Source organism: Clupea harengus, chromosome 9, assembly GCF_900700415.2.
Source record: "Clupea harengus chromosome 9, Ch_v2.0.2, whole genome shotgun sequence".
Lineage (NCBI taxonomy): Eukaryota > Metazoa > Chordata > Actinopteri > Clupeiformes > Clupeidae > Clupea > Clupea harengus.
In genome coordinates this window covers 11,740,804-11,754,112 of record NC_045160.1, presented here as the reverse complement: position 1 = coordinate 11,754,112, position 13,309 = coordinate 11,740,804, and the positions used below count along the sequence as shown (strand labels likewise).

The window sequence follows — 13,309 nt, the reverse complement described above, 5'->3', positions numbered from 1 at the left end:
CAATAACGTGTGTGCATGGCAACACACGCAGGCCAGAACATATCACTCTGCCAAGCGGAAACTTCCGGGCCTGACAGAAATATTTTTGACTTACAGACAGGTATGGATTATTTAACTCTGGCCTCCTGAGTGTGCATGTACGGTCGCCTATACATCACGGTACGGCCAGGAAAGCCTGTGCCTGTCGACACCTCAACAGGCGTGATGGCTTTATAGCTGCCAAGTCTCTGTTCCCTTTGTCATCCCTTCCAAGAATTATTAGCGCATGGTAATGCTTGTCCCTTCATGAATCTTATGTCCTCCTCATGTGTGACTGTAGCTCTGAACATGCAAACATAAATTAGGCTCTGGATTTTATCCCCCCTCTGAATGTTGATGCGCTGTTAAGAGATTGAGATCAATACCATGACCGCAGAGCGGCATTGGAAACAAGGACATTGAGTTGTATCTCTTACAAACACCCAGGGTTGTAGAGCTGCATACATAAAGCTCTAGTCTACCTCTTATGAATGTTTTGAAGGGAGAGGTAGGACAATTAGTGGTACCCGGTTGTAGTTGTGGTGGTGAATAGCTTGAATGGGTAAAAGGCATATGACAGGTATTGCGAATGTCAATTTACAATAGAAATAGAGATTTAGAGATTCATTGGGCACTGTTATGAAAAAAGTTCTGAAAAACGTTTCCAGGACCAAGGGCACAGTTTGGCATTTGTGCTCAGAAGTCGTCAGTTGATCTGAAGAAATGGTTATATTTTCAACCTTAAACCTTTAAAGCTGGCTATTCACTAAATTAGCTGATATTATATTATGGAACTGGACAGCTTTGCCTTCTCGACTTCCTATTTTCTCCAGATTACTATACTGCTGTTAGTATGCATGAACTAAACATCAAAGTGTTATCACAGAGGGTAGTACCTGTGAGAGTTGCTTTTGTTTTGTGTTCGTCTTACCCTCTATAATGAGCAGTGCCGTGTACAACTCTTACTCCTATTCTCTTGGTTTAGCCTGGTAATGATGAAGCACTGATGCAACGAGACCTGCTTAATCGCTTTTGGGAATGAAAATGGCGTGCACTCCCAGAGGGACCCCACGTCCCGCACGTCTTACTGGGAAAATGATTTCACGCGCTTCTTTTCCTGAGATGCCCAAAGGTGCTAAGTGTATCTGTCAGCAGGATTTAGTAAACAACTCAGTCAGTCCATAAATGTTCATTGATCCAAGCATGTGACTCCAGAGTAGACATTTTAGGCAGTGTCTATCGGATTAGGTGAGTTTTTGTGGCATCCCGTCTGAAGTGAAGGCCGCCGCCCTCAGCGCTAGTTAGACCGACAGTGCTCTTACAGTCAGTGCCCAAGTTTAAGGCCTTTGATCGGTTTTCAGCTGAACCTCCCGGAGAGTCTTACAGCACATGCAATGTGTTCATCCCACAGTGACCAATTAGCACAACTGGAACATGCTGTACTTTTCTGTAGTAATAAAACGGCATAGTGGGTGAAACCACAGAATGGCACTGAACATCTACAATTAAATAGACCTTTTCTTGGCAGATATATCTCAGTTTTATCCACAGCACAGTATGCACTTAGAACTGATATTGCATACTGACATGTAGGCTGACCTGTGGCTTCCCCCTCTTCTCCCAGTCAGTCATTCAGTACCCCACAGTGAGGCACAGCACTGGGTGCCCAGAGGGAGCTGATCCAGCAGGAAGGTGTCTCTGGCCATCACTAAGCTCTGTCTGACACGAGAAATCCTGTCAATGCATCGCTAATTGCTGTTGAACAGATTGACATGGGCCGCAAACCGTGTCCGTCGATGAACCCTCTCACCCTTTGTACGGGGAAGGTTCGATTAGAGCCGATGCTCTCTACCTCATGCCATTTGCCTGGAGGGCCTGGAGCTCCCCCCGTCACATGGCATGGTCCTGCCGTTGTCCGAGAGGCTGAGCTGATTATTGCCTTCCTGCTCAGCTTGTTTCAAACATTTCCATTTGTCAGTGAGCTCTGTGGCGGCCCCCAGGAATGTGAGTGAATGCGAGTGAAGCCGACTTTACTGAGCGTCGTTATTGACATTTAGACTTGATAAGTGACTTCATTCCCCAGTCTCCATCTGTGCGTGCTGGAACTGCCGTTGCCAGATTGGAAACGCTGATGTGTTACAGACAGATTTGGCCGATGATCGCTGAGTCGAACAGCCTTTCCACATGGCACGGCCTCAGAGACCCTGCTCACAAAAACTACCCAACGTAGAAGCACTGCTCCTGGACCTCTCTGACCTTTACGGGGCCCCAAACGTTATGGCTAAAAACGAAATGCCCGCTGTTGAATAGCAGCTCTCGTTCATAAGCGATTTACATTCATATTTAACAATCTACACGACAGATATATCAAAAGTAACTCGCACTGCACTGCTGACTACATATGCTTTATCTGTGCATGTGCTTCTTGGGCATCAGCGCGTGACCTTGACTCACAGGCTGCCAGTCGTGCCATAGGTGCTTCATGGGTGCTAATGAGAGCTTTTATCTGCACGGGCGCAGAGCATCAGGAGGATAAAAACTAGTTACAGGAAAGCAATTAAGCTAATATGATTTACCGCCAGCTGTTTTGGGTCTCATATTACAGCGGAAGGAGATACTTTACAAGCACAATGTTGCAATGAGGAGATGGAGCGTAAGCCGCTGTGGAGATCAACAGACGCTGAAAGGACCAGAGGATGATAATTCATCGATTATTGTTCTGTTCTGCATTTTTTAAAGTTAAAGTTAAAGGCCTTTTTCATTGTTATTTCTCTCTCTTTTCAATTTCTACCCTTTTGTTTCCTTTTGTTGTCATCGTCATGCTTGTGTCCCTTGTGTGGCACTGTGGGGAACTGACAGTAAAGCTGTTGCATGTATAAACAGCAGAAGCAGGGATGACCTTCAGTCTCCTGAGCACTCACTCAGCCATGGAGGTCAGTCTGGCCCCCATTACAAATAAACTCTTAAAAGGAAAGAGAAAAGACACAGAGTGGAAGAATGAGAAGCTTAAATGGAATTTGTTATCTGTCAAGGGTGCCGCTCATCGAATCCTCCCCCCCTCACACACACACAAAGACACACACACACACAAAGACACACACACACACACACACAAAGACACACACACACGCACGTACGTGGTAGCGGTTTCCTCCATCCTCTGCTAATGGTCCCAAGTGATGGCACCGCTGGAGGGCTGGGTTGACTGAAGGTCATATTCAGGCAGCGGCTCTGCAGCCTCTTAATCCACCTGTCCAGAAACACAGAAGTAAATAGTAGCTCTCTCACTGATAACAGGTTAGGTGGTGGTGCTTCGTTTCCCCCTGTGTTTGAAGCCCTGAAGTCGGTCCATTTGAAGTTTCATTTGCTATATCACCATTATCTACTCCCTTTGTGATCCATGTCTGTGTGTTTGAAGTTGATGTACATTTGTACAATTTTATTCAGCTTGTTATTGCTGCTACTTCTGACAATCATTGTCAATGACAAAAAAACTCACTGAATCCAGATGAAGAAATGTAACACCTCTAGTGTACACATTGTGCTGTTTATATACAGCGATGTCACTTAAATGTCTGGGCATGAGGCATAAGCGCTCTCCCCAGTCATCTGTGGCTAGCTTAAGGGAGATATAGCGAGATGAGTAACGGCAGCAGTATGCATGAGAGTGGGTGTGATATGGCCCTTTTTTATTGCTTGTGTGATTTATCACCTAGCCAGCCATCGCCGTGTTCTGTTGTGTCTTTGTACGAGCCACATAAAGAGGGCCCTTGTGTCGCCATCTCGTTTTCTCTCCCCGCTGTGCTCCAAGCTGCGGTGTAGTCTTTCGAGTGCGTTCGAGTCAAGCCATACATAGAGTAGCCAGACGTATAGTACAGTCATAATCTGAGTGCATCAGGCTCTTGGGGTGTGCAGTCAATAAAGATTAAATCGGTCAGACTGCGTAGACATTGTTTAAACTGAATGAATGAGTGGGGTGGCAACAGTAAAGATGAAACCATTTTATGAATGTAGCACCTGCATATGTGGTCTGCATAGACATAACTGTGACCAGGCTTTATCATCATTTACATCAGAGGCCGATCTGTGCAAATCATTATGGCCGTTATTATCTTCCTTAGAGCAGACCATCAAAAATGGATAATTCAGTGTTTTAACCATAAAATTTTGCATAGAGTAGATGCAAGTGTTTTGTACGCGGTCCTTAAATATGCAATGATATTTCAGTTAATCTGGACAATTTGAACCTAGAAAAATGAAGAATGTCACACAACACTTTTGGAAAGTGATCATTGATTTGGAAGGGCTGTGTCTGTGTATACTATTGCAGTTGTGTTCTCTGTTCATGAAGCACTCGTGTACTCCATAGCTCAGTAGTCAAACAGTGAGCAGCGACTGAAGAGGCAGCCTATCCTGTTTGCACGCCTGAACTCTGGAAACGTCTTTAAAAAGACAAAGAGAAACGTACACATTAAAAAGCAGCTGCACTTCATTCAGGTTTATCCGTGCAATTGATTCTGCTTTTAGGCCACTCAATGTGATTCAGTCCAGCAGCATAAAATCAACTTCGTTTTATGTTTTCATTATGTTTGAAGTTGTTCCTTATGAATTATTTGTGATTTCCCGTTTTGGTCTGTTTGAATTTTCACTCCACAGCGATACGTTGTTAAATTCTCCCCCTATCTTAATTATTGAACCGATTGCTGTTTAGCTCCTCTGGCCAATTAGTCATCACGCTTGTTTTCCATTGAACTGCTGATGAAATGTGTGGTAAAACCTAAACGCAAACATCTGTGAGAGGAATGAGTTTTGTGTTGTTTTTCCTTTTTTCTCTTCCTCCCTCTCCGTGGCGCAGTTTGACATGCAGAGGATAACGCTGGAGGAGCTGAAGCACATCCTCTTCCACGCCTTCCGGGACCACCTCACAATGAAGGACATCGAGAACATCATCATTAATGAGGAGGAGAGCCTCAACGAGAACTCTGGGAACTGCCAGATGGAGTTTGAGGGAAGTGAGTACTCTTAGTGTGTGTGTGTGTGTGTGTGGGTGAGTGTGTGTTTGGGTGTCTGTGTGGGTGTATCTGCCTGTCAAAGACAGCGGTCACTGGTAGGTTTTGTAGGAACTGCTACTGAGTTGCACTTTAGAGGGTCATCAACAGTAAGTAGTAGTTAACAGAGAGTTAATAGGTGTGATGGAGTAATTTCTACAAAATCCTGTAGGGGGCACAAAGCCAACAGCATGACTGCTGCGGGGTGGTCTCTCCTTCCCTCCGAAGCGGTTTTTCAAGTTTCACTCATTCATCAGTAGGAAGTCAGGCTTGTCTGATGACAAACTGTGGCGATGATTGCAAGTCTGCAGCTTTGCGTAGGATCAAAAGCCCTTGACAGCCTTGAGGTTTTTGCACTCCAGTTCAAAGAGATATGGATCCTTTCATCTTTAATGTAATCTCTGCAATATATCTGAATGTTTTGGTATTGATTTGAATTTTCTTTTATATGCAGATGATCTTCTCCAAAAAGGCAATTTTTTCCTGATCTACGTAATCTGCCCAAAAGTCAATTTATCTTCCCTGTGATGCTTTAGGTCCATAAATTAATAATTGTGATCATCAAAGCGAACAAAAATATTGTAGTATCATTCATCAGAGGGAAAGATGAACATATTGTGTTGGTATTATACTACAGAAGGTCCTATGCCCTTGAAAAAACAGTGAATTATTATTGATGAGTACTAATCCCTGGTAAATGAATGTATTCAGGCTGTTTACTGTAAATTAATGATCAAGACTTTATGCCAAATTTGCCAGTCTGTCAAATACTTCAAGCCTCCTTGAGCATTGATAATTGTCAGGGAAGGACTGTAAGATATGCATCATTTATTGCCTAATGCAGTATATCGCTGTTGTTGCAAAACATCACAAAATCTCACAACATGAATAGAAGAAGGAAGAAAAAGGTTCTGGTTTTGACACAATCGAGATCAAACTGGAGAGAAATTCACAGTAGGTCAAGGGTCATCGGTGTAATTATGATGTTGTCAGTGTGCAGAGTAACTATTCTAACATTGCACCCACACCTTTCTTCATATCTTTTTCAGTGTGTTAGATTTATTTTGTCCTCATTGGACAAGGTGATAATACAGAAATAATTGAAAGGATGATAAATATAAACAAAATATAAACTTACTTCAGTTTTCAAAACATGGATGAGCTCTGTGCTCTGATTTGGGTTATACAGACCTTATATTTGCTTGCAAGAGCAGTCATAACACAAAATGTATTGACAGAAGTGTAGTTCAAACGCTGTTAAACTCAACATAAATACATAATTTTATCTAGTATAGATATCATGTTATAGAACAACAGATGTTATTGGACCATATTTTAACAGCTGTCACTTTGTCTTCAAAGAGTTAATAAATGCTTCAGCATGATTATCAGCAGAAATAAACCTTTCTGGTAAACCATGAATGATGCATCTGTTGAAAGCTGTGACTGCGAAAACGGCAGAACCTGCAGATCAGCATAAGAGATGACACTCCAGTATTTATGTTGTAGTCTACCAACAGCTTCACTATTATGCCATTTTCACTGGTTCAAAAATGATCACACAGAGAATATGATGTTCTTGATTTATGTGCAACCCTGAAAGTGGTCATAGAACTACTCGCAAAGATTTTGTTCCCACAACTACATTTTCCCAGCCATCATGTTATGATCTTAATCACTGACCAAAGTCTCTTTAGCACTGGATATCAAAAGATACCTAAATGGTAAGGATAAAAGCAAGTTCTACTCCATCCTCCCGTCTCACAGGATGAAGTGAACTTTTGCTCCGAGTTTAAAAATAACAGCTGAGACAAACGGCAGGGGTGCAAGTTCTTTAGGATTACAGCAGTGGCTGTGATTGAGTTTGAGCCCCCCTCCCCTCCACCTCTGCATTCAGACTCCATACCTTGCCCTTTCACTGCACCTGTAAAGCCTGGCCTGGAAAGCAGAACCCCACAGCAGGGTTGCCAGGTCTGCGGCATTTGGTTTCAGAAGTTAAGTCTTGCCCCTGAAGCTGGCAGCCATTTTATCTGTCCGGGCCTCTTTTTATAGATATGTGTCTCTTATGTGACAGGCAATGCGTTTAGTCTGATCGCAGACACATTAGAGGTAAGTTGTGAGTCTGGAAACGGGTGTCGCTTATTTAGTAGCTTTATGGCTCCATAAAAAGAGGAAGGCAGAAAAACAGAGGACGAGAGTCCTCAAGGTGCTCGCCTCATTTTCATATTTATGACTTTGACTCCGTCAGGGCTCAGGGTGAGTTGAGTAGCTGCTCAATAGCCCCTCGATTATGGTATATTGGTTGCTACTTTGGTGTAATTGTGACTCAGAAACTTCCTTATGGGCCCCTTGGATGCAAATATTCTATTTTATCCTATCTTTTAAAGAAAGTTTTTTAAGACAGTTTTATGGGTTATCAAAGCTGTTGAACTGTTGCTGAAATATTCATGGCGGCTAGCTAGTTGTTCTCCACTCCGCCTTCAAGCTACATTGAGATCATCACATTAAAGCGATTTTTCTTCTGTCAAGATCAGTCTGAGCCAAGCATTTCAGTGTGAAGGAGAGGAAGGCTGGCTGACGACACCAACACTGTGTCTGAGTGCAGGGCGACAGCAGAGCATGCTGGGAAGGGCAAGGCCTCCACGCTGAGTGGCAGTGCCCTAGGCGTGCTCCATCTTCACCTCGGCAGCTACAGCATGTATCCATGTCGGAGGCCGCGCTCTGAGATGCCATCTGTCAAAGCCCTGGTGCTGCCATGAATTATTCGCCATGAAACCTTAGCCTGGCTGAACTGTGACCGCGAGGTGTTCGCTGCCCGGGGTCAATAGGAAACTGCTTAAGAAGTATTAGCATAAGTGCTGGATCTTTACCCTGTCTTTAAAGTATTTAATCAGTGTAGTGTCGGGTTTGACCTGTAGGTATTTCAGTTAAGCGCAAAGCTGACTCTTTGCCATGCTAGAACCCAAGGTCCCACAGAGTACAATTTGTGCATAATTGATGTTGCCACGCATATATTCATAAGCTTTGATCTAATTTGAAAGTGAAGCTGCCTCCAGTGTTGTTTTTTTTTATATCCAAATCTTTCATTCAGTTTCTTGTTACACTATTATTTCATATTCTCTAAAAAAAAAATAACCGCCCGCCCCGGGTGACTTCTCTGCCCTTGTGAACTGTGCCTGGTGTATAATTAGTTTCCAATTAGTTCTTCTAAGTAATTAATCCAGTAACCTGCCCCTGTACTCCTTAAGTGCAGTACAAGCACCCTGCCCACTGCGGTGGGTGTGCATGTGGGGCTGAGTGATGGGGAACTCGGCAGCACCGAGTAGCGTCAACTCACTGCACCTGTGTAATCGGAGGGCTGTGCCGTGGCCGCACCAAAATCCAGGCCAACGATTAGCTGGAGGGGGCAAGACTAGCTGACTAGCAGCACTCTCTGCTGGAAGTAGACTGAGGCGGCAAAAATGACATTATGGGGGTGAGGCAAGTGTGCAATCTGTCTAACCGCGTGTGTCCCTGGTCCACCTAATAACGTCACTTGCTATCCTCAATGGCAGGCTGTTCCCTCAACTAACTCCAATTCTGAAACCGGGACAGAAATCGGATGACTCTTAACAAAAAGACTCAAAACTGATAGCACCGATTATATACAGTTTGTTTTGGTTGTTCAATCTAGCCTATTATAGAGCACATAAGAGAGTATGGTAGTCGTATCAACCAGTGTTTTTGAATCATGTCTATAATGCACAGTGAATAGGCTGAGGATGTGTGGTTTGATTGCTGTTCATCTGCTCTAACTCTATGCATTACTGCTCAGACCTGAAGATAACATTACCTTCAGGAAGCCGCAGCCCCGCCTGACTGCTTGTCTCTTTGTCTCCCCTGTCTGCAGTCCACTCCAAGAAGAACAACAGGCAGACGTGCGTGCGCAAGAGCCTCATCTGTGCCTTCGGCATGGCCTTCATCATCAGCGTCATGCTCATCGCGGCCAATCAGATGCTGCGGAATGGCATGGAGTAGCACATCACTGTGAATGCGGGGCCCCAGCCTGCATGTGCATGCTCAGTGCGTTATACAGGTCATTTCTCTTTTTTTGCCAAAAAAAGAAGAAAATAAAAAACATCCGAATAAAGAAAAAAAACCAAACACCTCACTGATGAAGGGATGAAAGAGAGAGAGAAAATTAAAACAAGGAAACATGTTTTTTTTTTATCCAAGTGGTTGTTTTTTTCCAGTCAGGAGTTGTTTGTTTATTTATTTATTTACTCTGGAGTGAGTGACATACCAGTGTGGGTCAGACTAAAGCCAGCAGGGGGCGTGGTGTCTCCACGGAGTCCCGCACCTACCCCCCCATCCCCCCTATTCCCACCTCTCTGGCAGGGACATTTAAGGGCTGTTCCCTCAATGCAATAAAGCACAGGAGCAAGGAACCAACCTCCTGTCTGCCACCACCACCACCGGCCGCCATGTTCTGTACTCGATGCTCGTCCAGCCTGCAGTGTGGTGCAGTTCAACAGTGGACTAAGCCAGCAGAGGGGAATTGGCGACGTGTTCAGTGCTTTTGGAATGAGAGAGCCACACACAAACACACTATGAAGTTTGCAACATCCCCTCCAGCTTTGCTAGTTTGTCTCTGTGCCATTTTTATTCCATCTGGGATCCTGACTTTTAGCGAGAGATCTGGACACAGGCCTCTCTCTCTCTCTCTCTCTCTCTCTCTCTCTCTCTCTCTCTCTCTCTTTCTTTCTCTCTCTCTCTCTCTCTTTCTGTCTGCCATAAACTCTTTTTTGTGTGGAATTTTTTCTCCTTTTTTGATGTTCTCTACTACCCATCAGCATCGGCGCGCAGCCCATAATTGATCTTTTCGCGTGTGACGTGACGTACGAATGAGGACAATTCAGACAAGGACATGGTGGTGGGAGTGAGAGCGTGGGCAGCGCTGGGCTGTGGGCGAGTGGAAGCGCGGAGCAGAGCAGCACAGAGCAGAGCAGAGCAGAGCAGAGCAAAGCAGAGCAGAGCTGCCTCTCGGCCCCGTGCTGTTTTCTTCCCGCTTCTCTCACTGCCTCCACACTGAGACTGACATTTCAACATCTCACTCTCTTATGACGTCATCCAGGAGTTGAACACTCAAGCCTTCTATTTTTTTCAACGTCTTCTTATTCTTCTTCGGTCGTCTGCTTCAGATTCATACATCGTCTGGTGCATCCCTCTACCACCACTCTCCTCCCCATGCGAAGTACTGTGGGTGCTGTTTGCCTAGAGTAGTCTGGCTGTGTGTGACCTGCTATGCCCACCTCACCTGTGTTCTGAGCACACGCACCAGCCTCTCCCAGCAGTGTTGAGGCCGGATGAGCATCTGTGGGTCTCCGCAACGTCCGAGTACCAGAGGTCGTGGTGCTGGTGTCCTGACTCGAGGGATTAACTGAACTTGTCTCACAGTGTTAGAACGAAAGAGCCTGTGTGCTTCTCCTTTAAAACCAACGCCCCTTGGTATCAAAGCCAGTCTTTTACTGTATTGTGTCGGGGGGGGGGGGGTCATTCCCTGAGCTCCTGTCCCCCATCCCCTTCCTGTGTAAAATTCTCACAACAATACTTAGACCACCTTTAATTGAGTGAGTGCTTATATCTATTGCATGCGATCTCGTGAAAGTCTGTATATGTATCCCCTCACATATAATATATCCACGTCAGGGCAGATGTATGTCTGTGTGTCTGTGCATGACTGTTGATCACTCCATACACTCTGCTCAGGCAGTGTCTCAGAGGTTTGGGTTGGGGGGTTGGTGGTAGGACAGAAGGCGCCACACAAAGAGTCCCGAGCTGCCAGTCCCACTGCCCCCCCCCCCCCCCCCCCCCCCCCCCTGCTCTGAGCGCCTCTGACTGAAGCCATATAAATCTGCACAGACGTACCTAAGAACACACTCTGTGGGTGTGCGTTCTTCCACTGCGACTGGGAAGTGGGGAGACAGAAAACAAAATGTCACTCGGCAAAGGGAGCAGTGGCAGATAGTGCTGAATTACCCTTTTCTACTGTAAATGTCAGCGCCCCAGTATGGATGGAGAGAGAGAGAGGGGAGATGAGGGGGTGGGTGGGAGGTCTTGAATGTAGTACTGCAGCTCTACCTGCTGGTGTAGAGGGGAACTTGATGTTTAGGAGAGAAACAATATCATTCAGGATTATGAATGAGTACAGACCAGCTGTTTTCAGTAGATAAGGCATGTAGACGCCAAATTGAGTTCCTTTTCAACACTTTGTTTAGTAGTGCAGTAGGATGTATTGGATTGTGATGAAAGTAATCAGATTAATACATATTATATACAAGTTCACAAGGCTAAAGCAATTACTGATAGTATTATAATTACAGTGAATTAAAATGACTATATTTTAATTGTATTTGAAACATACGAAATGTCTTTGCAGAATTTTGATTGTAATGCCAAAGTAATGGCAAGATTGCATCGAATCTTCAAGATGGTCTGCTCTGGGAAAACCATTTAATGCAAACAACACCAGGAAAGAAGAGCCCTCCTGGTGTTTCTGTCTGGGCACTCATTCTTTCCTTTGTCTCTTGCAGTTAAAGATTTCACATCTCCAAGTAGCTTAAGTGCAAACCACTCTTGACACAAATAAGAACAGGGACAGTGGAGTCTGTTTTTTGGTGATAACGTGTCACTCGCATTCAGTGCATGCTTCAGGAATCAATATTTGGCCGGAGATGAAACGATGAGTTTTCAGCAGCCATTCAGTCAGGACATTTAACTTCTCAATGCTGTTATGCGTCAATGGTGTTTTAGCAGCTGAAACTGCTTGATTGAAACCCCCTTCTTAGTTCTGATTCAGTAGCATGGTGGTCAGCGTCACACCTGTGTACTGTATAACATGTGTAAATAGTCAGTATATTTACAAGAAATACACTCATAAATATACTGTATGTAAACTTAGCATGAAACTGTTCAAGAACATGTAGAAGATAGACCAGAAGTTAATATAAAACTACTTAAATATTGTAACTGTAAATATTTAAATCTGTACAAAATAAATGGAAATCATTTATGCAATAAAATTATTTTATAAAATGTTCTTGCTGTATAATGTATTGCTGTTGTCACATGCATTTTTAACTACTTTTCCTTCACTATTGATTGAGTATATTATGATAGAATACAACACATCCAAGATAATGTTATCTGCAAAGTAATATTTACAAGTGTTGAATGAAATTCTAAAAAGTAATCAAATTGTATTCCTCAGTGCTGTTTTGACTGACTAAGGTAAGTAAGGTGAGATATGGCACGAACCCTCACAGCCTCAGTCCTGAGTTACCACTAGAGGGAGGCAGACTCCTGCGCATGTTGCAGATGTTACGCCCTCAGGAGGCCTAAACGCACATATCCGCTAAGATTACTCATGTAGTTAAAGAAGTACTATACACTTAAATGTGTTTTTGAGCTGTATACTAAATGATATGGCCGTACTGTGATGAAACACACCAATGCTGGCATTAACATGGACAAAAATTACAGTTTTTATAAAATTCTGCATTTTATGGTTTGAAAATGGCTCAACACGCCCATCTTCCCCAGCCCCCTCGTGTGAGTCTCATTTTCATTGGCTGATTGAGACTCATCATTCACAGGAGTTAAGCCTCCCCTCATCATCCCCACTCGGCCCCTGGTCCACTTTTGGAATGCGTTGGCCAGCCCTTTGCCAACTTTTTAGCCTTTTTCAAAATTATGCCGTGGATTGAGTTGGGCTCAGTGCTGGGGATATACTTACACTTTAAAATTAAAGTAGCCTACCGCCCATGAGCAGGACTGTGTACAAACCACAGTGTTGCGGCGCCAGTTTGCCACATTTTTGTATTAACCCCTTGCTTCAAAGAGAATGTGAGCGGGCAGAGTTAATTAAGTAGGACAGGAGCTGTCTCGCAGTCAGTTTCATCTCCACAGAAATGAATTGAGAGTAACAGGAGCTTGTCAATCACAAGAGCATCAGAGCCTCTCACGGTGGGGTTGGTGCACTGATGAAACAGTGTATCAGCATGCGCGCTTGATGCCCTTCAAAGTCAGGAAGAAAGGAAAAATAGTTGTATGGCGGGAGCCAAGTACAGCAGCTTCCACTGTTCCTCTGTAGCCCTCAACACCGATTGTGCTATATGTCTATCATTATCTTGATTAGAAAGGGCCAACTCTCCTCCACTAAGTCAAACATGTAGGCTACTTATGTCAGTGCTGGAAACTGGCAC

At 44.2% G+C, this 13,309-nt stretch overlaps 1 protein-coding gene across 4 annotated transcripts in view; it reads left to right on the top strand.

Annotated features, from left to right (window-relative positions):
- Positions 1-10,915, top strand: part of caln1 (calneuron 1) — a 50,850-nt gene extending 39,935 nt beyond the window's left edge. For 2 of the 4 annotated variants that reach the window (XM_031573437.2, XM_031573438.2), the window contains exons 5-6: positions 4,874-5,030; positions 8,956-10,915. In XM_031573437.2, the coding sequence (XP_031429297.1) occupies positions 4,874-5,030; positions 8,956-9,083 (285 nt within the window). In that variant the 3' untranslated portion in view covers positions 9,084-10,915. The remainder of the gene's footprint in view (positions 1-4,873; positions 5,031-8,955) is intronic. The other 2 variants (XM_012836193.3, XM_031573439.2) reach the window with 1 other exon arrangement.
- The last annotated feature ends 2,394 nt before the right edge of the window (positions 10,916-13,309 follow it).